This window comes from Diaporthe citri, assembly GCF_014595645.1.
Source record: "Diaporthe citri strain NFHF-8-4 chromosome Unknown scaffold_3, whole genome shotgun sequence".
Lineage (NCBI taxonomy): Eukaryota > Fungi > Ascomycota > Sordariomycetes > Diaporthales > Diaporthaceae > Diaporthe > Diaporthe citri.
Genome location: NW_025064848.1, coordinates 5,703,034 through 5,730,641, shown reverse-complemented (window position 1 = coordinate 5,730,641; position 27,608 = coordinate 5,703,034). Strand labels below are relative to the sequence as shown.

Sequence of the window (27,608 nt, the reverse complement as noted above, 5' to 3'; positions counted from 1 at the left end):
CTACATAAATGTATGCTGTATCCTTCAGTCTATCGTTTTCATCTGAAGTGTAATCAGTGTATGACGTTTTGCAATCTTCTGCACGACAGAAAAGCAAAAGAAACCATTTTCCATCCAAATCCTCGCCTAGACGTATGAAAACCACACAGAAAACAAAATTTGTGCAATCGGAACTCCTTGTTTGGTTTTTTTCCCATCATTCTCGTGTCTCATCAACTCATGACCGGTCACTCACAGAGCGCTAACCTTGGGGCCTTGGAGGTCCTCTCCCCTCGCCAACGCTGCCCGAAGAACCAGGTCAACACAGCAAGCGGCGCACAGCAGGCCATGACAATCGCCAAAGTCAGAAACGCATACTCTGGCCCCAACCTCTTAATCATGGGATCAATAACGGCAACGCCCACGGCGCCGAGGGTGCACCGCACAAGGTTGTTCATCGCCGTGGCACTGGCCCCCTTCCCGGGGCAGAGGTCCGAGACGAGCGTCTGGTTGGCGGCGAACACGGCGTTGCTCGTCGCGGCGATGATGAACTGCAGGGCGAGGGGCACGGCGATGTACCCAGCGCGGCCGGACACGGACGCCGGCGCGCTGAGGGAGAAGCCGTACCCCGTGATGGACGCGATGAAGAGCGCCACGATCCACCACAGGTGGCGCAGGCGGGCGTGCTCGATGGGGAAGCCGGCGGGGACGGCCTTGGTGGGGATGGTGTACTCGTCCGAGAGGCGGTTGTCGGCCTTGTACGCCTCCTCGCAGGCGCGGAAGTCGCGCGTCATGAGCCTGGCCACGACGGCCGAGCCGGCTATCGTGCCGATGCCGTTGGGCAGGTACGCGAGGCCGATCATGGTCTCGTTGAGGTGGAAGCGGTCCTTGAACAGGCCTGTCGTGCTCGAGGTCACCATGGACCAGATGGCGTAGACGACGCCGCCGAAGAGGAGGTTGGTCAGGATGTCCTTCTGGATCAGGAGCTTGAGAGGCGAGGTGAAGGTGTCCAGGTCTATTTTGATCTTTCGTGCGTCTTTGGATGCATCACGAGTGTGATACTTCGATTTGACGCCGAAGGATTCGATCAGGGGTCGGTAAATGCCTCCAAGGCGCTTCGACCCATTTCCCGCAATTGATCGCATTGTCTCCGGGAGAAAGATCACAAGGGACAGAAGCGTGAGTGTAGAGAGGATCAGGAGGAACATGAAGATAGAGTGGAATCCAAGGTAGTTTGACAACACGCCGCCAAGTACCGGCCCGACCGCGATGCTGAAGTTACGAACTAAACGAAGCAAATGGTTAAGGGACTTGAGATGGCCACGAATCGCTCCTTATTGTGAAGCAAATAGAATTTGGGTTGGACTTACTGGCTTGGTAAAAGCTAATGAAATTTCCTCTCTCGGATGATGGAGTGATGTCTTGAATCACTCCGTTGCCTGTATGATCATAGTCAGTGGCTCACGTTTTAATTAAGTCTATTTCACATTTAGAAGAATCCACGTACCAATGCTCACTGTGGAGGCACTTCCAACAGCTTGCAAGCCTCGGAAAACCAGGAGCACCGCATAATTGGGAGCAAACGACAAGACAACATTAGAAATGATATAAACACCAAAGGATGCCATGTAAATCGGACGCCGACCGGCGGAATCAGCAAGAGAGCCCCATATCATGGGAGATATGGCTTGGCAGACGAGATACGACGTGATGGTCAGAGACACTGCCTGCAAGCTAACGTGAAAATCCTTTGAAGAGTGTCAGTAAAACGAAATCAGCTCTGATATAGTTGGTTCTCGAATTAGCAAGACTCACCTTAGCTATGGCATCCAAGGCAGGGAAATAGATGTTGGAAGAGAGGCCAGAGAAGAGCCCAGCAACGCCGATGAGGATAACGACGGACCATTTCTTGCCGTGTGAGAAGACATGGTATGGTTCTTTGGGGCCGTGGCTTGGTCTGGGATTGACAGTAATGTATGGCTCTTTCTTGAGAGCCTCCAGATCAACTACCGATCCCTGGCGTGTGTAAGGAGGAGAAGTATAGGGAGTGACACTTGGAGAGTATTCAATGTACAACGGATCTGCCCAGAAGGTGTTCCCGCGATCAGCTTGTGGTAACCTCCGGGGGGCCACATTGTGATTCTCGGTTGGGGAAAATGGGCGAGTACTTGGTTCTGAAGAGGCTTGGGCAGCAATTTGTGGTATTGTGGGGGCGGATGGCGTAGCCGCGGTCTGGAAAGGTGTTGAAGAGCTCATTGCGCACGTACATTTATCAAACTTTATTCGAAAATGGGCACAGACGATCGCATTACTGAGGATTTCTCATTCAGCATCATGAAGGCAGCTACTTGACAACTTATATACTCTTCCATGGCAATTCCGCGGCCTCTGAAATCAACCTCGCCAAGACCCAGGAGGCTCTCCATAGTCAAGGTACCACCGGATAGACTTCCAGATAACCTCGCGGATGGAAGGCTATCTCTTGGCTCTGCGAGACCGGATTCCTGTATCATGGGTGCACTGACTGTGGATTGCGGTGCAACTTGTGGGTGCAACTTGTGTGGATTCGAACGTAACTTCTGTGTGCAACCTCGAGGCGCTTCGCCCCTTTCAAATGCGCAACCTGTTTCGTTTGGCTCCACTTGAGGCAAACCTCCGTGGCGACGTCTCACGTACAGATCCTTATTTTGCGTTCGGTGTTCAAAAGTTGTGCATGAACAGATTATCAGATGTCGTTCCAGGCAGAATACTATCGAATATTTGCAAGGCGCGGGCGAGGTTCTGGAACCCGGTGCAGGCTGTGTTTCAAGCCGCCATTATGCTTCCGATTCGCCATTGCGGACATGGCGGACAGACAGTGGCGGTGCATTACGTCCGCCGAGGAAATGTCCATACCCACGGCAAGGCTGGGTGTCATCGTTCATTTTTGCCAAGAGGCCGTATTTAACAATATCATAAAAAGCCGCGGATGGCGATCCGTCCCGTCTTCAAGGGAAGGACCGACTAGAGGCCGTCTCTGCCGCACAAGAAAAAGCGAAGATTTGGGCAGGCGGAGCCCCTGACCTCATCGAGGGTTGGATTGATGCAGTCAGGTCTGCAGGCGTTCATCTTGGCGCTGACTTCGGTCAAGTTCGTCCCATCTCGGGGCGGTAGTTATGCGCTGTCTCTCAGATTCCGCAATGTCGAGACCCACGCGAAGAAACGAGTTCGGCTTCTGTTGAGTCAGTTTCTGCTCGTACTTCAGGCCGCATTTTGCCTAAAAGAGTCCGGAGTGTTGGAATCGCGCTGAACTCGCTCGGGCAGAGACAAGACCAGCTCGAGTCATTAGTGGAAAGGAGCGATCTGGTTCGTGATGCAGAGGCGGTTGTGGTCCGTCGTCCAGCAGAAGATAAAGGAAGTCCGGTTGTGGATGCAGCCTAGTCGATGATTGGTTTCGGTCGAGTCGGGTCGGAAGCTTGGCATGTGCTTGGCAAATTGACGATTACAGGGACGATGCGTATCCAGCACGGGAGCTACCGGGACTTGGCCAGACTAATAAGCCTTTGCCCCCATCTGAGCCCCCACGCTTTCTCGATCCAGGCCGCCATTGGTAAGCGGCGTCCGGAACAGGGGCCGAGGACCAGATCCCCGTTGATGAGGCGGCATCGCACTGCAGAGATGTTCCGGTAGCAAGGGTGAAGATACATCCACCATACTGATGGTGATGACTTCGCGCTTGGAGAAGTTGTGACTGCGATCACCGTGGTAGAATAAACCGGCCATATGGCTTTATAACCTCCCAGTATACAGTACGCCTGCTCACCTAACTAAGTAATGCATTTTGGGGATCGGCACAGTTGTGTATTCAGGTACACGTGAATCTCGAGAACCAGTCTTCGGTCTGATTCCTTCCTCCGACACTCCTAGAGAGTGGAGGTCACGATGAATCTCAAACTCGGCAATATGCCAAGATAGAACCCGAGCTCCCCTAAGGCCGGTCCCGCCTCTCTCGTGCATCGCCAAGATGGCTGGAGCCGCTCATGCTACGCTCATAAATATTGGGGTACCATTTTCATACAGCCCACAACATAGCGGAGCACTACACGAGTAATCGTCATGAGACGTCGATGTTCCTTTAAATCGATAGGCGGGGATTTCATTTGTCACCTTCCAACTTTAGGCCTGTGAATTCTCTCATTCCTGACCTTGAGAGGAAAAAGTTGGATGATCAGCGTGTAACCCTATTCAATTGCTCATTGGTAGGCTTATAAATCTAGAGTATGTCTTACAACGGTGTGGAGCACTTGAATTGCTGGAACATGCGTGTCACTCGGATAATCTTGCTTTTTGGCATATGAGCGTGAGATGCAACCTCGGCTTCTGATTTTCAAGCGGTTCACAGTATGGACGGAGTGACAGTGCCCTCTTATTTCGAGTCAGGTACCCACGGCTTGCTTCGGATCAGTTAAGAAAATACGATGGGTCCTTAGAGACGACATATGGCAGGGAACCGCATTAGGCATCATGTACTTTCTGTGGGTCTGGAACCGGAAAAGATTGATATGCACTTCTTCACAGACACATCGATACCACTGGCAGAGCAGTCTGCTCCACCTTGCTGAAAAGGACTGTTCAATTGGCGAGAGCGGGGAGAACAGCCATCAAGGTCCGCCGAAGAACGTCCAATTCGTGGATTGAAGCGCCGTAACAGCCGGCCCCCTTGAACATGAGTCCGATAAAAGGCTGACGGCAACGCTGTGTCTAGAAAGTTACGAATTGCGTTAATTGAAGACAAAGGTGATAGTACCAGCCGTAGCTCAGATCACAGCGTGAAAGACCTAGACTTATGGAAGAACTTTCCTTGTCTGGGTGGATATTGTTGAAGCAGATCAGGTCCTCGTCCTTGGGTGACGTGCAGAAACAGCTCTCCGTCGATCGCATCTGGGGCGTTCGCTGATCCCATGGTGACGAGAACCATTCAGCCAGAATTGATCTGCATGTGTACCGAATAACTGCAGCAATCAGGTATACATGGGACATGCTTTTCTTGTTATTGGTCTCTCTGATGACGATCAAAGATCCCTGGCACGTCAGAATAATTTACAAACGAACATCTCGTACCTTTAAGCGAAACTGACATGAACGCTTCGCATGTGGGCCAGCATGTGGTGAAGCCTACTTCGGCAACTGCGGCAGCCTTGGTATGGTCTGAAGCCCGTCGTGTTTGTTGAATCCGTTCCTCACGCGGTAGTTTTGGATTTCTAGATAAACTCTTTGGGCTGGTCACAGACCTTCATTGTTTTGCATGGGATGAGCCTGTTCTAAAAGCTCATGAGCACGGAGCAAGCCTTGTTTCAGCAGCCCCTCCGGAATTGATGTCTTGGTAGATGTGTAAATGTAGCGTGCATGAGCGAAACTGCACAGGAAGCTCAGCCCGCGCACTCTTGGCGCAGCAAACGCAGAGCTTCTAATAAACGTGTTGAGTACCTGCGTGCCACATTGATATCGTAATCCTACCTACCACGGGGGAGGGGGGTTTTTAACTGGATCACGCAATACCATCACAACTTAATATTAAATCAGAATTTAGAAATTATAATAAAATATTAACAAAAGGCTGTTAAAATATTATTAAAAATAAAATTTACTAAAGCTTAAAATTTGTAATGAGCTTGGGCTAAAAGCCCAAGCCTTATATAGTGTGGCTAGATAGTCCAAGGGAGCTTGGATTATTACGTACCTTTTAGCTTAAATGGTTGCTGCTTTGCAGCTTATGAAAGAAGGCGCTAGCCAACCTGCAGCCTTAATAGGGGCCAGCGCATAACAAAATTAAATTATTATTAATTTAATATTAATGTTAACCTTATATTAATTAATATAAAAGATTTTAATTTAAACTTTATTAACTTTAAACTTAATTTTATTTTTTATTATTTTTTTAATTTTATTAATTTTTTTATAATAAATAATTATGCTAATAAAAAGTAAATAAGTAATTAAGTTAAAAAAAAAAGCTTTTTATGCCTTATAATAAAGGTTAACATTATATTATAAAATATTAAAAATAATTATATGTTAATAATATATAAAGTACGCAAGATATATATAGTAAAAGCATATTAAAACCTTAATTAAATGTCACTATTATATTATTATTCCGTTAATATACTAACGCGGTATTGATAAGAAAAAACCCTCCCCCTGGTAGGTAGTTCCAGTCTTGATCTTTTCCATTGAGTGAGTACGAGGTAACTATATCAGACGACAGGAGGTGGGGTTGACGCTAGGAATAAATTTCCTAGTACTCCGGGATTTCCAGTCAAAGGGTGTCGTCCTGATTCTGAGAAGGTTTGACCCTGCTACACAACCTTGGGGGGGGGGGGTCCCCGATTTGTCCACCATCAATACCCTAACCCTCTCTGTCCTACCGCTTTTGTGAATCGCCATTTCGACATCGCGTCCATGGTACACCTACATCTTTGCGCCCTTCAAGCAAAACGGTCCACCTACCCATGGCGCTCCACACCACTGCGTCACCACCCATCGAAAGCGACGTCGCACCTCTCGATACATCAACAACTGGTCAGTTCAAAGGCGTCCACGTCTCTCGTACAGGATGTGGACTTCCGCGCCGCCGACTGGGCCAGGACTCCTGTTGCATCGGGTTCTTCGCGGCCAGGGCCTGGAAATTCCGGCTTCTACCCACTGAGTACGCTCCGTGGAAGAACTGGGGCCTTGGTAAGGGACGTCTTGCCTGTGGAAGATGTCGCCTGCCAGCGGAGACTGGTGCTTGGGCCGCCGTGGAACTCGATTGCTTCCCTCGTCTCTTTGCTGTCCACTTGGCCGATTCTCGCACCAGAGTCAAGGCTGCTCTGTCACCAGAACTCAAAGCCTGGGCGGGCGGGATCCTGTTGTGGCCTCGTAAGCTCGAGCCATGATGCGGTCAGATTTTGACAATGCCCTCCTTTGTTAATGTGCGCGGTGCAACGCGCAAGTTGACCCGTCTCCAGCTCCCACGACAGCCTTGATTGGCATCCCGTCACAGGCTGACGTCTCGACCGACTATGGCGAAGTGACTGACCCAGAGAACTACGCCGAATATCCCAAGAACGATGTCCAAATCAACGCTGTGCCGGTATGTGTGACGTGAAATGATGGCGACAGCCGACCGGCGCGTCCCATTTGCCACTTCGCCCATGACCACTTGCTCTACCACGCTCAACACGAGACGTCCTCCGACACTGCCTTCTTTCGAGTCCGAACGAACATAGCCCTGAAAGCTCGAAAAGACAAGACCAACGTCTTCCTCTCCATATACCCCGAGCGCATACAATCCGTCGCGGTCATTGCCAGTGATGGAGCCGACTGCGCAGCGTCGGCGCAGCTTAGCGTCAGTACATACTCTTTGCAGTTCACGCCGAGCATGCCTCCGTGGTTGTCCCAAAGGGCGATTTGAAGCCCAAGCAGAGGTCCTCAGGCCTCTTACTCGACTCGTTGCGGGGCCTGGCCGAGCAGACATCTTTCCGACTTCATCTGCCGACTACAGCCCTGTCCAAGGCCCAGCTCGAGTCTCTTTGTAAGGCAGCGTCCTCTGGCGCCTTGCCATCTATGGAAAAACTCAAGGACGTGGCCAGTCCTTATGGAGGCAGAGGCGGTAGAATTATTCAGCCCGAGCCCCAGCCGTCCCCAGGCAGCCGTTCCCAGTCAGACTGCATCCGTGACTGCTGTGCCTGGAACAGAAGGCCTTGTCGTACTTGGGCTCATTGATAACCAGGCCTGCAGAGTCTGGGACGAAACGCCGACGGGCGAGTTCCGGCGCCCCTGCCTCACACAAGTGTGTGAGCTTGGATGTGCAGACTATCTGCAGCAAGATGATCGAACGCATAGACCAAGGTTTCGGCCAGCTACATTCGCGCATGGATCGTATGGAAGCGCGCCTGACTGATCTAGAGAGATGTGCTCAAGTGTGCATTCTCGGGCAGAGAAACTTGAACAGTCCACAGTCAACTCTCAACAGCACTCAAGTGAGCAAGCTGATGAGCTCCGTGACGAGCTCGAAAAGGGCCTTTAGGACGTTAGGAAAGAGACGGAAGATGTCATCACCGTACGGGTAGAGGATGACGTGTACGCGGCCAGGCAAGACCTAGACGATCACGTACGTGATGAGATGGCCGAAGTGAAAGAGAGAATTGAGGAGAGGATCATGCAGCGTCTCAGTAACGCGAGCATGCCTCTTGAATTCAACTGGACTAGGGAATAAAACCCTGTTCCCAATTCACTCGTCCCTGTTCCAACTAAAAGATCTCTCGTCCCAGTCATTGTGCACATTAGTCCCAGTTCATCTCAAGTCCCATTTGTTGTCACATCGTTCCTGCGGAAGCCGGCAGCTTGAAAGTTCACACCGAGAACGAGAAAACATCAGCCTGCAGCTGTTGCGAGGGCACAATTCTTTCGTAGCGCGAGTGTAGCATTAACATCGCTCAATATGCTCGGTTATGACAATAGCATGCCACAGCTTCCAAAACGCTTGACTCTACTTCACAGCTGGCAGGGGGTCTTCGAAGGTTCTTGGGTACGAGTGGACAGTCCAAATATGTTCAACTGCTAAAATATATATACTAGAAAACGTCCCTGGTGTTCCACGCGCCCAGGCACGAACGGTCTCAAGAGCTCGGCCAATGCTTGCGCAGTTCACTCATACGTTTCCACGTCCACAGCCCCAGGGACAAACCGCCCCCTAGACGTGAGCAACATAGTTGACACCAGCCTCCCAGGTGCTCCCGGGCTCGAGGCTGTTGAACTTGGCGACGTAGCCCGGCTCGATGGCGAGGTAGTGCTGCCAGGCGTCCTTGGGCGCGAAGTCCTTGGAGCTGAGGATCTTGGTGGCCCACGTGTTCCAGACGGTGGTGTCGGGGAGGGCCTCGCTCCTGTCGACGGTGACGCGGGCCCTGCCGTTGTCGTTGAGCACGATGGGGGACACCTCGGCCGGGCTGTAGATGCGGTCCGTCTCGCCCGTGATGCGCAGCGCGTCCGAGGTCTCGGTGACGACGGTGTAGTTCTGCGTCTTGTCCTGGTAGGTGGAGCCCTGCAGGCCGGAGACGGTTGTTGTGTTGATGTTCTGCGTGTGGCTGTCAGTGTTCTGGTCTATGTGGTCTGAGTGTGTGCATTGTGTGTGACTTACAGGGACGGTCAGGTAGGTGTGGAGGAGGAACTGGAAGTCGATGGCCTGGGTGTCGGTGTTCTCGAGGCTGAAGTGGACGTTCAGGTTGTCCTGTGTGAGGTTGACAGTGTACGCCAGCTTGGCAGAGTATGGCCACTTCGCCTGGTAATCCGCGCTCAAGGAAGCCGAGTCGAGGAGGAATTTCAGCGACACGCCGGAACCATCCTCATTGGGTGTGGCCGCGTCAAAGGTCCAGGTGCTGTTGCGGGCAAAGCCGTGGGAAGGCAGCTCAGATGTCTGGCCCTCGTCTGGTGGAGACCCAAAGTTAGGGAAGACGACAGGGATGCCGCCGCGGATGGCAGCGCTGCCGTCGAGGGCTGAGGCGGTCGACAGGAAGATCTTCTCGTCGCCGTCGCTGGACTTCCACGATGTCACTGTGGCTCCGTGGAGGTAGACGGTGACGGAGTCCCCGCTGTGCAGCGTGGCCTCGACGGTGCCTTCGCCTTGGATCACAGTGTCGGACGGCGGAGATGCGCGATGAGAAAGGGGTCCAGCCTGGGCTTGGGCCAGGAAAAGGCAAGCAGTGCCAAGCGGTAGGAGTGAAGGCAGCATCATGTTGTTTGAAAAAAGAATGTTGTCTTGAATGAGAGACTATCGGTCAAAAAGAGTGACTGAGCAGAGAGAAGTTGGCAGGTAGAAGAACTAGTAAAGCACTAATTACCTGAGGTGTGTCGCTTCATATACTAGCAGTCCACGACCCTCTTGCCGCATACTTTTCCCAACCCGAGTAGTCGGTATCGACGGCGCATGATTCGAGACCACCGAGATTGCCGGCCCCTGAGCGGCGATCCTAGAGGGCGAGATGAACGCCAAGCGCCCAGAGTAAACCTTGAATCGAGGCAAAGCCCGGCAACAGCCCTTTTCGGTCGACTCAGTTTCTATTTAGCGAAACTTTTGTAAACTTGAAACAGCGAATCAACGTGCATTCATAATAGAGTTCATGAGTCTTGGCTCATTCCTGCAAGCACGTAAAGCAGACACCTGGGCAATTGTATTCATTCCCTTGGGCACATCGGACCTCACGTGCATTTGAAATCAAGCGTCCCGAATTGCGTGACTCTTCTCGTTGAAATTGCTTGAAGCGAAGAGGCTTTGATGGCTGTCAACCATTCACATTGCTCTGCACTGGCGCCATTCCACTCTCGATAACGTGACCTTACCTCGACAACAAGTTGAATACTCGACTTGTGACTAGCTCACCGACTCCTGACCATTAGTACTCTGAAAAGAGTCCAAAGGGCACGATGGCAAACGACTATTCCTCTCGGTCAATGTGATGATTTCCGGCCTGGCAAAGTCCATCGCGTGCATTGTAACTCGCGTGCTACTTGCATTTCCGCCCCTGCTAACTCGAGTCTGCAAACTCAAGACACACCTCACAACTTGCAGCCTGGCAGCTAACAAATCATGAGATGATCAACGGTACTCAAGACGGCACACATTCAGCGGTGCGCCCGACGACATCGGTTCGCTAAACCAGAAACATTTCGAGACCAATCTGCTGACCTTTTGGCCTGCTTATTACCAAGATGCAAGCTTGGAAAGGCAGACCTCTCAGTCAATACTTTCAACGGTTGTTAGTCACGCAAGAACAGCGCCACAAGGCCAAGTCAAATCCTACAGAGACCTAGGCCCGATTCGCCGACACCCGGGCAGTGTAGCTTGTCAACCACAGTGCGGTCACACAGGTGACCTCGGCCCTGTGTCCGAGGCGCTTTAGTGCTTACACCTCTTGCCCATCCGCAGTAGCATCGCCTCCTCGCTGCAAACCGCCACCTCTGCGATTAGAGTATTTATCACAGCGCGAAGGCTAGATTCTCTAGTTCCTGGCGCCATTAGATGCTGTACCCCAGCCTGTCTTGGTTGCTTTAGCTCCCGTTCTTTGTGGTCTCAATAGCAGCCGTCCAATAATGTCAGCCCCACTCCCTGACTCTGGGATCGACGCGCAGGACGCGCCTCCCCCTTACGATGCCGTGTCCAGCCCGGGAGCGCCGGCAGACCTGCCACCAGAAAAGGCACCACTGCCAGACGACGTCAAGGATGAAGCTGACTCAGCGCTCGGTTCAGTGCCTCCCCCGCCGTTCACGGTCACTCCCGGCACGCTCATCCTGGATCCCGACGCCGTGGTCATACGAGGCGCCGTCGCGGGAGGCAGGCCGCTTTACCAGCTGTCGAGGCCGCTCAACGGCCACGCCATGTCGGTCACCCTGATGCATGTAGACCAGTATCGGGCTATGAATGATGATGACACCATGCGGACGACAGTGGAACAAGACAATCTCTACCGGATCTACGCGCATCGCGACCTGGCCAACATGAATGCACAAGTAGCAGAAGTCAGTGCGCAGAAAGCGAGACAGTTCCACGGCGTCCGTCTGAAGAAGGGAAGCTCCGTTGGCCTGACTGGCGTGAAGGAATTCTTCGAGGCAACCTGGGGTGATGATCTCAACAGGAAAACCGTATACCAAGCGCGGCAGAAGAAGGGGGTTCTTGACTGGCGAGATGGCACAGATAGGCTTGTTGCTGTTGACAACCTGGCAATTCCCCGGAGATCCCAGGCGGAGAGCCTCGACATCCTTGTCTCCCTGGACAAGAGGAACCTGGATTTCATCGTGGCTCTGTGGGTGGCTCGGATATGGCACGACACCCAGGCCGAGGGGCAGAAAGAGGACAAACAAGACGCCAAGCGGCGCAAGGCCGAGCAGAAACAGCTTGACAAAGAGGAAGGCAGGCCGCATGGGCCGGTCCATGACATGAAGGAAGCCTTGGGGATCGGATATGGAGTGAAGGGTCCATCTAATGGCCTTTATCCAGGAGGCATGCCTGGCACCGACCAGAGCGGGCAGATCAACTGGGGCGGGTCGAAGGGGTGAAGGCGTTCGAAAGCTCAGGCACTAGGTCTTGCCGGAGGAGAAGCAGTGCAATCGTGTTGGAGGTAGGTGGAAGATGGTATTGTAATTACGATGCAAACTTTATTACAAGACGACCAGGCCGGAGTACCTGTCGCCCGTTCACGAGAATGGAGATTGTGATCATTCAAGATATGTTGAGCAAGCCAAACACACATGCAAATGCCTGAACACATAAGCTCACCCGGCAATGGGGAATTTGTCACCCCTCCATGCCCAACCCGCCGTCTTGGACACATCACGAGCATGTAGGGCAAATCACACGACAGAACAGGTTCGCCATGCTTCGCAATACGTGACAATGGTCGCGCTGAGTAACCATCAGTCATGAAGTTAAGACCTAGGAGAGATTGTATCCACGACTCATCGCCCACGATGACCGTCTGAGTCCTCAGTCGGCCATACAATCTTACGAATGCATCCATAGTTTCCATTCAAGCGCACTAACGTCATTCTCACATGTGAGAGAACGTCCATGAATAACTTCTCGTATCGTACACGTCAACACAGGTACACGTCAACACAGGTACACGTCAACACAGGTACATGTCAACACATGTACGTTGCCATAGTTGATGTTCTTCTCCGTGTCAAAACATAGCACCATCAGAGTGCCGGCTCAAGCGTAGTTGGCGCTCCGCCACACGGCACCGTTTCAGGTTGCTGTCCTGGATGTTGATCGCCCTCCTGAGTCCAAGATATTCAAAAATGTCAATCCTTCGGCGCCGAGCTGTCAGCACCCCTCCGCACCGTCAAGGCAATTAACTAACTTTCACGCGATGCGCTAAGATTAAGAGCCGCTGTGTGTGGAAAACGAAACTATCCCCCCCCTGTCTTTTTGACTCGCGCTCCCCCTCTGCTGCAGAACAACAAAAATTAAAAAAAAATATGCTATTTTAAATATTTATTTATATTATTAATATATTATATTAATAATATAATATATTAATAATATTTAAAATTTTATAATATAATATAAAGAATAAAGATTATAAATATATATATTACATTAAGATATTTAATTTCGTTATAAAGTTATGATGAATTATAGTTAAATTTAAAAATTGGGATTTTGGGGGCGGAGGGGGGAGCGCGAGTCAAAAAGACAGGGGGAGGGATAGTTTCGTTTTCCACACACAGCGCATTAAGTATACCCCTGGCCCGGACTGCGACCCTCCCTGCCAACCCCGACGTCGATGAAACCTGGTGCCTTACGACCGCCGAATAGACTTATTTTCGTCCCAAAATACCATCAGATGAATGAAACGCCAAGCCTCAAACAATCATGCCAAGCTTTCAAACAACCATCGATGCGGAATGCCAAGACATGAAACCGCTCGCGAGGCTCGGCGACGGCAAGACGGCATGACGGCATGACGCACAGGCTGGCGCGAGAGGAACCTGAACTGCCTGGCCAGACACCACTGCCGCACGGGCTGGACTTCGGCCCAAGGGCCTCGAGTTGGGGTCGAGGGGTGTGTGTGCATGCGGGTGCGCGTCGCCCACTCAGGAGAATGCTGTCTGCCACGATGAGCAATTTTGGTCGGGATGGTTTCATCCAGAGGCGGCTCTCTCCTGATGGTGAGCTTTGCCGATGTCTCACTCGTGCAGAACTGGTCACAACGAACCTGCTTTCCGGGCTTCCTGGTCCTTGCCAACACCTGCGTATAAAGTCGTCCCAGTTCGGATGTCTTGGCATCAGTCTTGGCATTTCTCATTGTGCTCCATTTTCGTGATTGATTCAACTCGTCTTTCACTTATCTAAGCCCGACAACTTTTGTATTTTTGACAGATTCAAACCCCTGGTGGGCCAACGTACATCAACAAAATGCAGACCCCGTCCCTCGTTCAGGTCATTGCCGCCGCTTTGGCAGCCTCGACGGCTGTCTCGGGCTTCCAGGCCCCCGGCACCAACACGGTGTCTCGACGGGCTGTGGTGAGAGCCGTCCGACTCTTCTTCATGGTCCAGTACTGATTTTCTAAACTTCAGGCTGCGGTTGCCGCTCTTGCTGTTCCTGCCCTGGCGGCCCCTCTTGAAGAGGAAGCAAAGATCGTAAGTCCTTGCTTCACCAACAGCGGCTACGTCTTACACTAACCTTTTATCTCCACAGGTCGAAATCACGGCACGCGTTAGTTAAATCCAGCCTCGTACCTTTGAGACACGGACTTGAAGACGACTAACCACTGGCAACAGAACCCGGCCAAGGGCAAGAAAGGCAAGAAGGGAAAGAAGGCCAAAGGCGCCGCCGCCGCCGCCCGTGCTGTAGATGAGGAAGGGGATGATGAGGATGTGGCCGACCTCGAAACCCGCGAGTAAGCATAAAAAAATTACCTTAAAATAACGGGCGACCTCGCAGCATTATCAACTGACACTATTCACAAGGCCCGCCAAGAAGAAGAAGGGCAAGAAAGGCAAGGCCGCCGCCGCCACCGCCGCTGCTCGTGACGTCGCCGACGATGAAGATGAGGATAATGAGGATGCTGACCTCGAGAAGCGCACGTGAGTCCGATTACCGCGCCATGATGAGGGGATCTGTTCTCGATCCCGTGGCTGACCCTCTCTTCACACAAGACCCGCCAAGAAGAAGGGAAAGAAGGGCAAGAAAGCTAAGGCTGCTACTGCTGCCACTGCTGCCCGTGACGTGGACGTAGAGGACGACGAGGATGCTGACGATCTCGAGAAACGCACGTGAGTTTGTACCGCAAGTTCCGTGAGACAAACCTATCGCTGCCTAGAAACTGACCCAACGTTCATCAAGGCCCGCCAAGAAGAAGGGCAAGAAGGGCAAGAAGGCAAAGGCTGCTGCTGCTAACTGAGGCCCAGGGACGGAAGAAGAGGGAACTGCTGACTGATTGATTGACTGACTGATGAACTGGAATGTAAAGGCTTTGCTTGCTGAGAACTTAATAAGTCTTGTTTCAACTATGGATCGACATTTACTTGGATGATTCGTCTGTGCGACTGGTATGCCATAATCTTTGTCTGTTGATAAGGACGAGCAAGTAGAAACTTAAACTTAAGATTCGCGGTACTAGGGAACTCTGGGAATTCCTCAATGCAGATCTGCTTAAGCCATCACAAGTGGGCATCTGATTTGTAAGGGCCAGATCACGGTTTTGAGCCAGTGTTGTGAAGCACCCCTGCAAAGTAACTTCCATGCTAAGGCGCTACCGAAGCTTATCGAGAGTCACTTATGGGGAAGGACCCACTTTAAAGCCTTAAAAAGTTAAAACACTAGCCAGTATTATATAAAACGCTGCTAAATAAGCATTTTTAAAAATAATGTTTTTATAAAATTTTAATATTTTAAAAGAGAAGAATAATATAAATTATTACCAAAAAAAGTTATGGCGTAAATAAAGATTATGGTAGGTCTTAAGGTATTTCCCAAGCCGCATTTAAAGACCAAATGCACCCCGTGGTTAAAATTGAATTCTAGATTAAGTATAGCGCCGCGGTGTGCTTTAAAACACTACGGCGTTTTAGAATCCGTGATCTGGGCCTAAAAATTCCAGACCACTGGTCTACCACATTTCTGACTAGGTGAACGGGACCGACTGTAGAAGCCTCTACTACAATAGGGTGTAAGTGTTATGTGCCACAGACGGCGGAAAGCTGACGCACTACGAGTTCAAAAGTGACAACCTCTAAATGAGGCTTCTACGCACCAACTTTAACAATTATTGAAACCAGCTGCACGGTCTATTGTTGAGCTAGTTTAAAGTCCGTCGTCTATGCAGCCATGAAATCCAGACCAGATTGGAAGTTGACCTTGAGATCCTTCACTGCCACTCCCAACAGCCTCTTCTCTTCTTCCGACCGGGCACCAAAGTCCAATGCCTGCTTAGCACCATTGGGGCCCAGCTCCACCTTGACAGCAAAGTAATCGACCCCAAGCTTTGCGGCGATCTCTTTGCCACCTGGCACCCCGGGCAGTTAGACGTATGCCTCTTCCGTGACGGGCGTGCCCGCCCTGGCCGCGCCCGCCCTGGCCGCAAGGAGGGCATTGACGAATCTGAATCCCGCGTAGGCCATGCAGGTCGTCGCGCTGCCAGCGCCCTGCTTGCTCTGGACAATCTCGTCGCCGCCAAACTGGACCCCTATATTAGAGTCAGCATCCGAAAATAAAATCAGCCGTGGGCGAACTTGGGATTAGAGACATACTGTGGATGACCTTTGCCAAGGTCTCAGCATCGACATCGACTTTGGGTTCCGACCGGCTGTAGAGCGGCAGGATGGTGCCACCACTGTGGCCCCCGATGACCGGCACTTTGAACTGCTTGGGATCGGCACCGCCGCCCAGGGCGTGGGCGACGAAGGTCGAGGCCCGCACGACGTCGAGCGTCGTGAGTTCGGAGAGGCGGGTTGAGTCAAAGACACCTCTCTTCCGGAGGGCCTCGGCTGCCACTGGGACGGTCGAGTTGACGGGGTTGGTAACGACGCAGCTGATCGCCTGAGGGCACGTTGTGGCAACCTCAGTGAAAATGTCGCGAATAATGCTTGCATTGGTCTGGGTAATGCCATGTCAGTGCGTTGTTTAAATGAGAGATCGTTCAGAGACAAGAATGGCTCACCCTGAACAGGTCTAAAAAGGCACGTTTAGCATGTTTACCAGGCTGCATTGTTCTTGAGACTAATCAGGGGTATAAACCTGAACGGGGGAAGACCTACCATCCCTAGTCATTCCAGGCTTGCGTGCAATACCGGCTGTGACAACTATGAAGTCGGCTCCCTGCAGCGCCTTCTTCAGGCCATCGCTCTCGGCGGCGAGGTAGCCAGAAACCACGGCCTTGGTGTCGATGTGGTTTAGGTCTGTTGCAATACCGGGGGCATGAACGAGGTCGGAGAGGGAGATCTCGTCAAATAGGTCACTCTTTTATGGCCCCCCGTGTCAGCCAACGAGTAGTTATCCAGTCCCGTTGCGTTACCTCACCGGGACATTTGGACTCACAGTTTTGCACAGCAAGCTCAGCGGCGTGCCGATCTGGCCCGCGGCACCGAGCAGAGCGATCTTAGTCATCTTCGAAGTGGACTTGTATTTTCTTCTGACTGCAGTTCGGATGCGGCAAGTCTAATAATTGATCCCATGTCACTCATTATGTACGCAAAGGCTCGCAGAGCGCGGCGACTCTTAAAGGGGACAACTTCCCCATCTCAGGCTCCACAGGATACCGAGGACGGCACCGGGGCCGGCGCGACTTGCGCGGCTGAAACTTTAGCCACCTTTCTACCTCCGCCGTCGCAAGACATGGTTCTTCTGTCAAGCAGGGGGGCTTACGTCAACACTTCGTCACTCCTGAGTATCGCATGAATGAAGCTATGTCTAATTTGCGACTGAATTGCACTGGTTAAGTCACCCATTCACTGCCCAACGACTATGAGGTAGCACATACAGTACGAGCCAATGCTCGTGAGGACGGACTGCCTAAGTATTACGCGTCGACGGCAAACAGCAGGTAGTTTGAAACAAACAGCGTTCGGCAAGCGAACCTCGGTTTGCGATATGCAGTCTGATTTCGAAGGCAACATACTGGAATCATAGTCTGTCTGATGGCCAGCCCGTGATGCTCGCTCCGTAGAGTCTATCAAGAAGTCACGAAGTGGTCAAACAAGGCAGTCTGTGATGTGTACTACAGCCTGAAATTCTTTTCAATGTTCTATTTAGGTAGATATAATGTGCGAGGAGTGACACACCGTACATGAACGCAATTCAAAACGATGCTCTATGCTGATCCATTCGTCTGTTTTGAACGCAACTCGACGTGTTCAGGGACCGGAGACAGCACCGGTTCACCAAGGACGGCCCTCCTGGCGTTCTCCATGGCCCACGCCTCCATCTTAGCCAGCGTCTCGGTCGTGTGCGTGCCCAGATGCGGCACCATCAGCGCGCGCTCCTGCCTCAGCAGCTTCTCGTTGACGACGGGCTCGCGCTCGTACACGTCAAGGCCGACGGCGCCGACCTTGCCGCTCTCGAGGGCGTCGGCTAGTGCGGCCTCGTCGATGATGGCGCCCCTGGCCGTGTTGACGATGACGACGCCGTCCTTCATCCTGGCGATCTCGCCCGGCCCGATCAGGTGCCTGGTTCCCGCGTTGAGCGGCACGTTGACGCTGATGACGTCGCTCTCGGCAAGCAGCCTCTCGAAAGACACATGCTCGGCGCCGGCGGCCTCGTCCTCGGGCAGTGGGCGGCGGTTGTGGTAGCGCGTGACCAGGCCGAACGGGTCGGCGCGCTTCTTGATCGCGCGGCCGATGCGGCCCATGCCCAGGATCCCTAGCACCTTGCCCTGCGGGTCGTGGCCGAAGTCGATGCCCTTCTTGAAGTTGCCGGCCCTCAGTGACGAGAGTGACGGGTTGAGTTGCCGGAGTGCCCCGAGCAGGAGCCAGATGGCCAGGTCGGCCGTGGCCTCGGTGACTGCATCCGGGGCGTAGGTGAGGGTGATGCCCCGCCTCAGACAGGCCTCGGCATCGATCTGGTCGTACCCTGCGCCGTTGTGGCAGATGTGCCTGCAGCTCCCGGGCAGGCGCTGAATGAACTCGTCGTCAAAATTACCGGCAACCTGTCATTCCCCCCTGGTCAGAAGTGCGCGCCTAATTTTCTTGGGACAACGAGGACATCGCCTACCGCGCCGCTGGCCGAGGTCCTGTAGATGACAGATATGTCCTTGTACTTGCCCCCGAGATCTTTGAAGAACTCGTCTCTCGACTTGCTCGTGACCACTTCTGTTCGCGCAACCTCTTGCAGGCCCTCGTAGTAGGCTTTTGCATGCCTGACGGGATTGAAGAAGAGGATAAAGGGCTTGGAGGAAGACATGGTACTGATCTGGCGGACGTGAGGTCTTGCTGTTGCCCTGTGTAGCAATTGCGGGGTCTTCAATAGGATGCGCATCACCTGCCGACTGCCTCTTCCTGTTGCCTAGGTTTCCTCTTTTCACTTCGTTGAACGACAACTTTCTGTGTATGCGATGAAATAGAACTCAATGGACGAGCCCGTTGTCGGCTCTTTGCGCGCCCCATCGGCTTCCTTGTTCCTGAGCAAGTACCGTCGGTTTACCTAATTGGTTGGGGGCGCGGCCAAGACTTCTACCGCCACTAACATGCATGCGACCACCCGCAGCGGAGAAACACATGACCGCCTGCCGGGCCCCCTGGTAATACTGATATCGCTGGGATTTTCCTGTCTTGCAGGGCAGAGGGGGAGGTCTGTCCAAATCCTGGGAGTCAGATCAGTAGTAGGTATTAACGCAATAGGTCATAGCTATTGCCACGATTGTTTCTCAATAAGCATCATATATATTTAATAATTGACTGAGTATCATAACTGCTTTTCATGAAATAACCACGCTGAGGTAATAATAAGATTATGAATAAATACAAAAATAAATTTATCGTAAAGGTAGTTGGAAAATTGGATCTTACATCAGACCCACAATCGTCTTTCTTGCAGGACTTGAACCAGTTTTCGGAAGCGAAGAAATTGGTCAACAATCAGGGATGTGCTAGTAGAAGACGTGATTCCAGCCGGGGCAGTTTGCAGATTGAAAAGACATATTCTGTAGCGGGGCTGGCCATAGAGTTAAATGCTGAACTAGCAGTGATACTAGTAGTATCATGCCGACCAAGTATAGACGAAATGAGTATTTCGACAATACTGCATATAGTTGGCGTGAGAATCTCAAACGCAAAATCCTGCCATGACATCTTATTGAGCCTCTAGAGGTGGAAGCATGGGATGAAAGAGACAGCAAATGTCAGACCCGACGCAGGTGTAGGGGGACGGCGGGTTGGATGGCGTGTTGGTTCACACGCACCCTACCTTATTGGGTAAGTGGCTTTTTCTTTGAGTCGCAAGCGGCAGCCTGCAGTGATCCTCTGGCATCAGCACACAAGTACGAAATACAAGTAGCTTACTGCAGCGGCTGAGGCTGCAGCGACCCGTGGTTTCAGTGGGGTCCATGTCTCATTTGGGGTCCGTGTCACCAAGCCTCATGCTGTTGGCATCCAGCCCCCAATCAACCTCGTTTATGTGACTTGTCAACTTGCTTCCGGAACTTGGCGCTGCACGATTTAGGCCCCAGAAATACCCAACGCGTCCTTTCGAAAACCGGGCACAACCTCACCTTTGCTCCTCTCTGAGCACTTGATCCAGCATTCACGGCTGCCTGAGACAAAACACAACAACAACGTTCCAACATGGAGGCCGACCGGTCATCAAGCTTTTTCCGTCTGGCGTTCGGTTCAATCTGTGCCGAGACGACTTTTGTCGGCACCTTCGTTTTCTTGGTGCTTCGCACCCCATCGCAGGCTGCGAACAAGCGCATCGCCGGACTCGCTGTCCTCGGCGCGGCCACCTACGCGATGGAGAGCCTGATCGTGCAGCTGTGCCTGGACAACGGGCGGCCGCACTGGGCCGCCGTTCTGGTGTCTCTGTTGTGGGTCCAGCTGCTCAACGCGTCCGACCTCCTCCTGGTGCGCCGTGTAGATGCTGCTCAACTGTCAAAGCTTCGCGGAAGGGGCCCCGGGGCAGCCGGGCGCGTGAGATCAGCTGCGGGTGTCCTCTTCAACTCGCGCCGGGTTGGGACCCCGTGGCAGGTCAGGAATACGCCGTCCACCGCTGGCCTCGAAAGTCAAAGCCGTGCAGGCTTTGTGTTCCGCCGACTTGCTGTTACGATACCGGCGTACCTATTTGTCGATATCATGACCTCCTTGCCAGCGCCTGACCCGGCCTTTGTGCGGGCAGATAAGGCAACTCTTCTCCCGGTCAACAGCTTGAGCGCTGAGGACATCATCTTCCGGCTCGCAACGACCATTTCGTACTGGGTCACCACTGGTATCGTCCTCATGGTCATGAATAACACGGGCGCGATCGTCGGGGTCTTATCAGGTCTCTGCAGGCCTGTCGACTGTCCACCACCATTCGGCTCTTTCTTTGAAGCGTACACGGTTCGCCGCTTTTGGGGGTGAGTTGAAACAAACTGCGGAGCATGGAAATGAACGATGTATCTGACATTCCTTTTGCAATACAGTATCAGCTGGCATCAGATGCTCCGGTCCTTCCTCACGGGGCACGCCGACTTGCTTGTTGGCAAAACTCTCCCCTTTTTGCCACCCCGCTCAGCTGCTTCTCGGAATACGCGCCTGGCAGCCTCTTTTCTCATCTCCGGCCTGATACACTGGCGCGCCGATCAGGCCCAGGGGGTTCCCAATGCCGAAAATGGGGCTCTGGTCTTCTTTGCTCTACACGCTGCTGTCATAGTCCTGGAGGACAACCTTGGGCCTATTTTTGTCGCGTCGCTACCCAGACGTGTCCGTCATGTCATGGGATACCTCTGGGTCCTCGCGTTCTTTGCTTGGAGCAGTCCAACCTACATGTACCCTGGCATGAGACTCGGGTTTGATGGGGCTGCCTTGCTGCCCATTCGCGTGATTGGGCCCTACATACGTAAGTAGACAGGTTGTAAACCATAGCGCAGGTTCTAGACGACACTTGGCAGCAGTTTATGGGATGAGGTTCATGTTACCGACGCGGGATAGTAGGAATTGCATCAGCGTTGTAATCGAATTTCAAAGTGTTGTACTAGCTATCAAAAATCCAATCTTCACAAGCGAGGCGATGAAAGAAAGCGAAGAAGAAAAGCAAAAGAGTAGTACGCCCGTTGAAACCAAAGAACACGGTCCAATTTCTTCCATCTGACTGGCCTAGGTACGACACTTGTAGCGTATGTATAGAGGCATGCGTGACTTTTCCGGCCTGAGTAGGTTTCGATCCACCGGTGGCATTTCCCCCACTTTTCGCTCGCAATGCTTGTTAGAGAGTTCCCAGTCAAAGTTGGCAAGCATGTGGACCAGAACTAAATTGATCTCGAGCTTCGCAAGCCTCATACCAGCTATCCATGTCTTCGGGTCAGATTTGATTTCACGTTCGCCTGAGTGGGGAAGAGTAACTGACCGCATAGGTGTCTCGCAGAACCCCAACCCAGAAATGTGTGCGGCTCCCGCTCATCAGATCCGTCTTGGTGTTGATGGCGAGCCGGGTCGAACCTGAGGGGATCTGGGTACAGTCTGGGATCCATGTGAACGTTGTCGGGGAGGTAGGCAGCATAAGAATTATTCGGCACCACCTCGGCGGAGTCGCCGATGCGAATGTCCGCGCCGCTGACGTTTTTGCGGAAGAATGTTCCAGTGGACGTAAGGCGAAGCGTCTCCTGCAAACATGAGTACAGGACGGGGAATTCAGTCTCCCAGTCCTGAAGCGAGAGACTCTCGAGGATCTCATTGTGCGATTGCGACGGTGTCTTGCGGTGCTCGAGTAGAACAGCGTCGACTTCATCTCTGCACTTTGACTGCCACTCGAGCGAATCCGCCAGGAATGCAGGGAGCCACGTGATGGAAGCGCCTGTCATAGTTACGCTCGACGAAAGAGCACTGAAAATGAACTTTGTGTGTCTCGAGTGTCAGCCGCATCCTGACCCGACGGGCTGTTGCAGGGGTTTGGACTCACTCTGACGGTCTTGTCATCGTCGCCATCCTCGTCGTGTACGTATTGCAGGGCGTCATCTTGCCTCTTGGTCTTGCGTTGCTTGAGGATTTTCATGATGACCATGTACAATCTTGCGCCCGCGATCAGTCTGATGATATAATTCGGCGTCGGCAGCCAGGGAAATATGATGTGGGCGAGGCTAGTACTGCTTTCAAATGTTTCAAAAACGTGAAGAGTCTGGCGCATCAGTTTGTCGCTCTCAGCAATCTCAGTGGCGCCTACACTGCGCTGCACAAGACGATACAGGAGCATGTATACACTCTGAGTTACGTCTGTCACTCTCCAGCGCTCACTTTCGCAACAGCAGTCAGTGACGGTTCTAATCTTTGGAAAGGGGCGAGTATGTACCGACTCTGTCTTAGGATACTCCTGCACATTCAGGTCGTCACAAAACTCGCGAACGTCTTTCGTCAATACCGGCAGTCTTCTGGCAAGTTTGTCGCCACGCGATAGCGCGGATACGCACTTGACAAAGTATGCCGCACCATAGTCATCGCGGGCGTCGTTGGAAGAGACCAGTCCGGTCAAGAGCTCAACGAACCTATACAATCTAGTCAGAGACATCGAGCAGGTGAGACATCAGACTGAAGAAAAGAAAGACTATACCCTTGAGACACGCTGAACTCCTTGTTCTCGAAGAAGGTCCGCCTACCATCCAAGCCACCCAGGTTGACGACATGTTTCCTCCCTATGAAGAAGCTGAACGTTCCATTTGGGCTGACCCGGGTGCCGGCAGTTACCATATCCCGCCGCTTGCTGTAGAAACGCAGTGCAGAGCCGAGAATTGGCCAGTGATAGGCATCCCATAACGCAGGTGAGTACCGGGGCAGGATTGGGCGGTCAAGGGGCCCAGCATGTCTCAAAGCCACAAGGATAGCAGGCACAATCAAACAATATAAGAGGCTGGGCCAAGTTATTGACTGACCCGGCTGCTGGTGAGACGTTGTCGTTGCGTTATACATCTTGTCGTGTTCCTGGTCTGATGATAAAGTGCAACTGGGCAAGATTGACAGGCCGTCTCTGAAGTGGAACAACGCGGACTAAAATACGAACACTCTAGCTGGCCTTGAAGAAATGGTGCTTTGACGTTGTATATCTTCCGCCAAGAATAAACTTGAAAGTCGGCGGCTCGCAATGCAGTGTAAATCCGATAGAATTCGGCATAGCAAGCACGCAGAGCAACACGCCACTTAGATAATGCCTCAAATCCTTCCGGAGTTACGGGCAAGATGACTTTTCCTAGACTTAATCACAGTTACATTGGGGGCTCAGCCTTTACATGCATGGCATGGAGAAAATAGGCAACAATTGTTGGCAAGGTGGGTGATACAATGTTGCCCACTAGGCGCAGCGCTTGGCAACGTTTTACTTGTTTTATTTTGGGCCGTAGCCTGCAGCTCCTGTACTTGATTTGGGCCCTCAACGCTACAGTGCCGCCAGTGCAATCTTTTTTTTTCCCCTTCCTTCCTTTCGGGTAATTCACTGGCAACAGTAGACCTAATAATTTCGAAATGTCAATTGTGGCTTAAGCTGAAAGGCAACACTGAAAGAGTGTCCGTAATATTTATGGCTTGAGCTGAGACGCACTGGAGACCCGCACTGTATGGTGTTATCCGCCTTGACAGGCTACAGCCATATCTGTCGTCAACAGCACTGATCGAGTCAACTTGTGGGCAATCGCTTATGTGTCCTTGTGGCACAATTGCGCCTCCGAGTGGAGCGAAAATCGAATTTGTTTGGGGGCCGAATCGAAGATGATGCGATTCAAGACGCATGCGTTCTAGGTCGAGAGCCTGCAGGAGAGCCTGCATTTCTCACCCGCAAGAAATTTGAAAGCCGCCTCCCCCCCCCCCCATCCTCAGGATGACACCATCTTCAGCACTCTGCCTCGAACTATCATCTTGGCCATTTACGCCCCGCCAACAGGTTTACGCCCCACCAACCTTTTCACGCCCTACCAACATGCATGTGATCCAGCCTTCGAGCCTGCATGATGGGGGCCAATCCTTCGCGGCAAGGAATTGAGAAGGACCCGGCCTCTTATCTCAATCGGGATACATTTCGCACCACCCACATTTTCCCTGCAATCCTCGTCTGGGGGTTTGCCACTGCCATTCCTCTGACCTGGACAAGCCACGATGTTTCTTTCTTTATGAAGCCCGCAAAGTATTATGTAAAGCCCCTCACGATCACCTCTGACGTTCGAGTCCCCTCGTGTCTTGGTTCCCTGTCTAAATTATCTACGTTTCTCTTCTAGGTCCATCTTCTGTACTGTTCGTCACTTTTGAAAAGCTTCCCAACTGTAACAAGTCCTTACCCATTCCACGCACCATGAGCGCGGGATTCTCTTCACTCGACCTCTGGGAAATTCCAGCAGGCCCGCCTCCTCCGGGAAAGGTCCCGAACCTCATCGACCCACCATCGCAAGCGCCGATTCTCAGCATCGGAATCTATGTCCTCCTTCCATTGCTGGTTCCTTTCGTCGTAATGAGGCTCTATACTCGCCTCCGCTTGACCCGGGCATTTGGAATCGACGACCGTACGTCAGAACCCAATCTCTGATTTTGCTTCGACTCTGATACTAATTCAATGTTTAGTTCTTTGCATTGCTTCGACCGTTCGTGTGCTCAGAATCCCATTCTGCTTAGATTCTGACTGACTCATATAATTGCGTACCCAGGTCTTGATTCTTGCATACGCCGGTGTTCTGTTAGCCTGTGAGTGTTCTGGTCCGTGGAGCCTTCGAAAATGTGCCGCTGACCACGAACGTCAGTGTTGAACTTGAAACCAATCACGCCCCTCGGAAGGCATATCTGGGATATTCCGGTGGCCGCATTCACCAGTGAATATTTGGAGGTACGCACGAGGATGTTGCTTACCAACGAGGACAGATGACTAACAGCAAACGCAGCTCATTATCATGGCCCTCGTCACAAATCCCGCGGCTGCCATGTTCGTCAAGTTGACGATCCTGACGCTCTATTTCCGCATTTTCCAGCCCTCACGCTGGGCACACCACCTCATTTTAGCCGGCTCGATTGCGGTGGCCGTGTTCTATCTCGTCACCATTATCACACTTTTGGCCTTGTGTGTGCCGTCACGCGGTGAGACATGGCTCGCCAAAGCATCATTTGGCACTTGCCCAACGGTCCAAGTCAGAATCGCACGGTCACAGGGATTCTTCGGACTGTTCTCCGATGTATTTATCCTGGTCATTCCGCTGTGGCAGGTGTCACAGCTCTCGCTCCCCCCAAAGCGTAAGGCAGGTGTCATGCTCGTGTTCTTCACGGGATTGCTGTAAGTCAAGCTGAAGATAACACTCTAAGCCCACGAAAGTCTGACTTGGGACTGGCAGTGCTATAGGCAGCTCAGCGGCCGGACTGGCTCTTCGAGAGAAAGTGAGTTTGGCCGACCCAAACTGGTTGACAACTCCATATCTATTCGGGTAAGATGTCCACTCAATCTGGTTTCCGTCCTTGTCCCTACGCTTTCCCTTGTCCCTACGCTTTCGTTACCTAGTTCACTGACAGCGAAACCCCTGAAGTCTTTGCGAAGTGACCATTGGCCTTATCTGCAGTTGCATGCCGGTCATAACTATCCTACTCAAATCCTTGGTCTCTCAAACTTTATCCTCCTGGAATTCCATCAAAAAGTACTACTCGCAATCTCCATTTTCGCGTCGCCAGATGGGGTCTAGTACTGCAAAATTGGACGCTGGCAAAGAAGCGAATGATTTACCTGCAATTCCTAAGGGCAATTTATCTGGCCTTAGAACCTTTTTCCGGAGATTCGACCGATCCACGGTACGCAGCGCGCCTGAGACTGGCCGCTCCGACTTTGTTGAGCTCAATGCGATTGACCAAGATTACCATGAACAACTGCGAATGATCTATAGCTCTCATGGTGGTGCTCAAAGACCGGATCGCAAGGCGCCTCAAAGCCATGACGTGCCGGTCTAGGCATCTGACCAATTGCAACAAATTGGCCAAGGAGAAGGGTCTCGGCAGTTCTGTATGTCTATACAGTGAGTTTAGTGTACCGATATATCAGTCTCGAGCGCGTTAGGGGTATCATTGCCAAGTGTTGACTCCTCAGGAGCTCACCCTTGGCCTGGATGGGAATAGGGGAAGAGCATGTCGCGCGGCCATCATGGCCGGAGACACTCAAGTCGGAATTGTACGGAGAGGGGAAAGTACAAGAGGCTGCTGTTCATAGGAGCAGATATTCTCATTTACCTCGCGATCAATACACAAGGAGCAGTTGCTATTGATGATTCACTCCAAATGGTCAAGGAGTAGTTGTTCAAGTCACCAGCCCAGAAGAGATTCAAGTGTACCTAAATATGTGCATGATCCTAATACACTATGTTCCAAATCTTTCTGCGAGCTAAAGCACTGCGAAAGTTGTGACAGAGGATGGCGAGCGTCATCGAAGTCAGCACAGGGACGGCTTCGGGTTTGGCCTTATGTTGGTGGCGAGGTCTGACCTAGAAACAGCCCGGGCACATCGTCTGTAGCATCGCTGGCCCACAACTATATCGCGGGTTCAAGTGAGCCAGTGAGGTATTCTTGGAGCACTAGGATTAACATCTTGGATCACCACCAAGCTAGCAATCATGCTTTACTGGTGTTGGCCTGCAGACTCATTGTGTTCACAGGCTTGGACATCTGCAAAGATTTCCTTTTTAAGCCCCAAACGTGTGAGTTTTGGGAGGGATGCTTGAAGACTCAAATGATATCATCTCAAGGATTGGATAGCTTCAGTGTAATACAAATAAGAGTTGTAATATAATCAGATTAGGTAATGCAAATGAGGCTGTCTAAGTGGCGGCAGAAACTTTACCTACCTGGGGGATTCTGGCTCTGCGATGAGAACTGTCACTTCCCCCTGACCCAAGAAGCGGCCTATACCATCACGTGCTCCACGACACAGGTGGGGGAGTCTGGGGAAGATAGCCAGGTCTTGCTGGATCAGATTCAGCTT

General features: G+C 52.1%; 10 protein-coding genes across 10 annotated transcripts; 5 read left to right on the top strand and 5 right to left on the bottom strand.

Annotated features, from left to right (window-relative positions):
* Positions 1-227: 227 nt before the first annotated feature.
* Positions 228-1,124, bottom strand: INS49_009094 (uncharacterized protein; the record flags this gene model as incomplete). Its single annotated transcript, XM_043169831.1, has 1 exon — positions 228-1,124. The coding sequence occupies one exon, from the start codon at positions 1,122-1,124 to the stop codon at positions 228-230; it is 897 nt and encodes a 298-aa protein (XP_043027511.1).
* Positions 1,125-6,470: 5,346 nt separating this feature from the next.
* On the top strand, positions 6,471-8,029 carry INS49_009093 (uncharacterized protein; the record flags this gene model as incomplete). The annotated part of the gene is made up of 6 exons (XM_043169830.1): positions 6,471-6,879; positions 6,969-7,093; positions 7,187-7,310; positions 7,370-7,675; positions 7,741-7,881; positions 7,962-8,029. 6 exons carry the CDS (start codon positions 6,471-6,473, stop codon positions 8,027-8,029), a joined length of 1,173 nt encoding a protein of 390 aa, XP_043027510.1.
* Positions 8,030-8,695: 666 nt separating this feature from the next.
* On the bottom strand, positions 8,696-9,733 carry INS49_009092 (uncharacterized protein; the record flags this gene model as incomplete). The annotated part of the gene is made up of 2 exons (XM_043169829.1): positions 8,696-9,076; positions 9,140-9,733. 2 exons carry the CDS (start codon positions 9,731-9,733, stop codon positions 8,696-8,698), a joined length of 975 nt encoding a protein of 324 aa, XP_043027509.1.
* A 1,355-nt stretch (positions 9,734-11,088) lies between these two features.
* On the top strand, positions 11,089-12,051 carry INS49_009091 (uncharacterized protein; the record flags this gene model as incomplete). The annotated part of the gene is made up of 1 exon (XM_043169828.1): positions 11,089-12,051. The coding sequence occupies one exon, from the start codon at positions 11,089-11,091 to the stop codon at positions 12,049-12,051; it is 963 nt and encodes a 320-aa protein (XP_043027508.1).
* Positions 12,052-13,915: 1,864 nt separating this feature from the next.
* On the top strand, positions 13,916-14,904 carry INS49_009090 (uncharacterized protein; the record flags this gene model as incomplete). Its single annotated transcript, XM_043169827.1, has 7 exons — positions 13,916-14,023; positions 14,078-14,140; positions 14,199-14,216; positions 14,282-14,400; positions 14,471-14,587; positions 14,660-14,776; positions 14,847-14,904. 7 exons carry the CDS (start codon positions 13,916-13,918, stop codon positions 14,902-14,904), a joined length of 600 nt encoding a protein of 199 aa, XP_043027507.1.
* Positions 14,905-16,024: 1,120 nt separating this feature from the next.
* Positions 16,025-17,108, bottom strand: INS49_009089 (uncharacterized protein; the record flags this gene model as incomplete). The annotated part of the gene is made up of 5 exons (XM_043169826.1): positions 16,025-16,180; positions 16,263-16,598; positions 16,663-16,673; positions 16,760-16,961; positions 17,040-17,108. The coding sequence occupies 5 exons, from the start codon at positions 17,106-17,108 to the stop codon at positions 16,025-16,027; spliced, it is 774 nt and encodes a 257-aa protein (XP_043027506.1).
* A 703-nt stretch (positions 17,109-17,811) lies between these two features.
* INS49_009088 (uncharacterized protein) lies at positions 17,812-18,899 on the bottom strand (the record flags this gene model as incomplete). Its single annotated transcript, XM_043169825.1, has 2 exons — positions 17,812-18,645; positions 18,711-18,899. 2 exons carry the CDS (start codon positions 18,897-18,899, stop codon positions 17,812-17,814), a joined length of 1,023 nt encoding a protein of 340 aa, XP_043027505.1.
* Positions 18,900-20,278: 1,379 nt separating this feature from the next.
* INS49_009087 (uncharacterized protein) lies at positions 20,279-21,535 on the top strand (the record flags this gene model as incomplete). Its single annotated transcript, XM_043169824.1, has 2 exons — positions 20,279-21,045; positions 21,112-21,535. 2 exons carry the CDS (start codon positions 20,279-20,281, stop codon positions 21,533-21,535), a joined length of 1,191 nt encoding a protein of 396 aa, XP_043027504.1.
* A 466-nt stretch (positions 21,536-22,001) lies between these two features.
* On the bottom strand, positions 22,002-22,688 carry INS49_009086 (uncharacterized protein; the record flags this gene model as incomplete). Its single annotated transcript, XM_043169823.1, has 3 exons — positions 22,002-22,011; positions 22,127-22,521; positions 22,587-22,688. 3 exons carry the CDS (start codon positions 22,686-22,688, stop codon positions 22,002-22,004), a joined length of 507 nt encoding a protein of 168 aa, XP_043027503.1.
* A 2,268-nt stretch (positions 22,689-24,956) lies between these two features.
* On the top strand, positions 24,957-25,926 carry INS49_009085 (uncharacterized protein; the record flags this gene model as incomplete). The annotated part of the gene is made up of 5 exons (XM_043169822.1): positions 24,957-25,164; positions 25,223-25,242; positions 25,306-25,342; positions 25,399-25,481; positions 25,537-25,926. The coding sequence occupies 5 exons, from the start codon at positions 24,957-24,959 to the stop codon at positions 25,924-25,926; spliced, it is 738 nt and encodes a 245-aa protein (XP_043027502.1).
* Between the last annotated feature and the right edge of the window lie 1,682 nt (positions 25,927-27,608).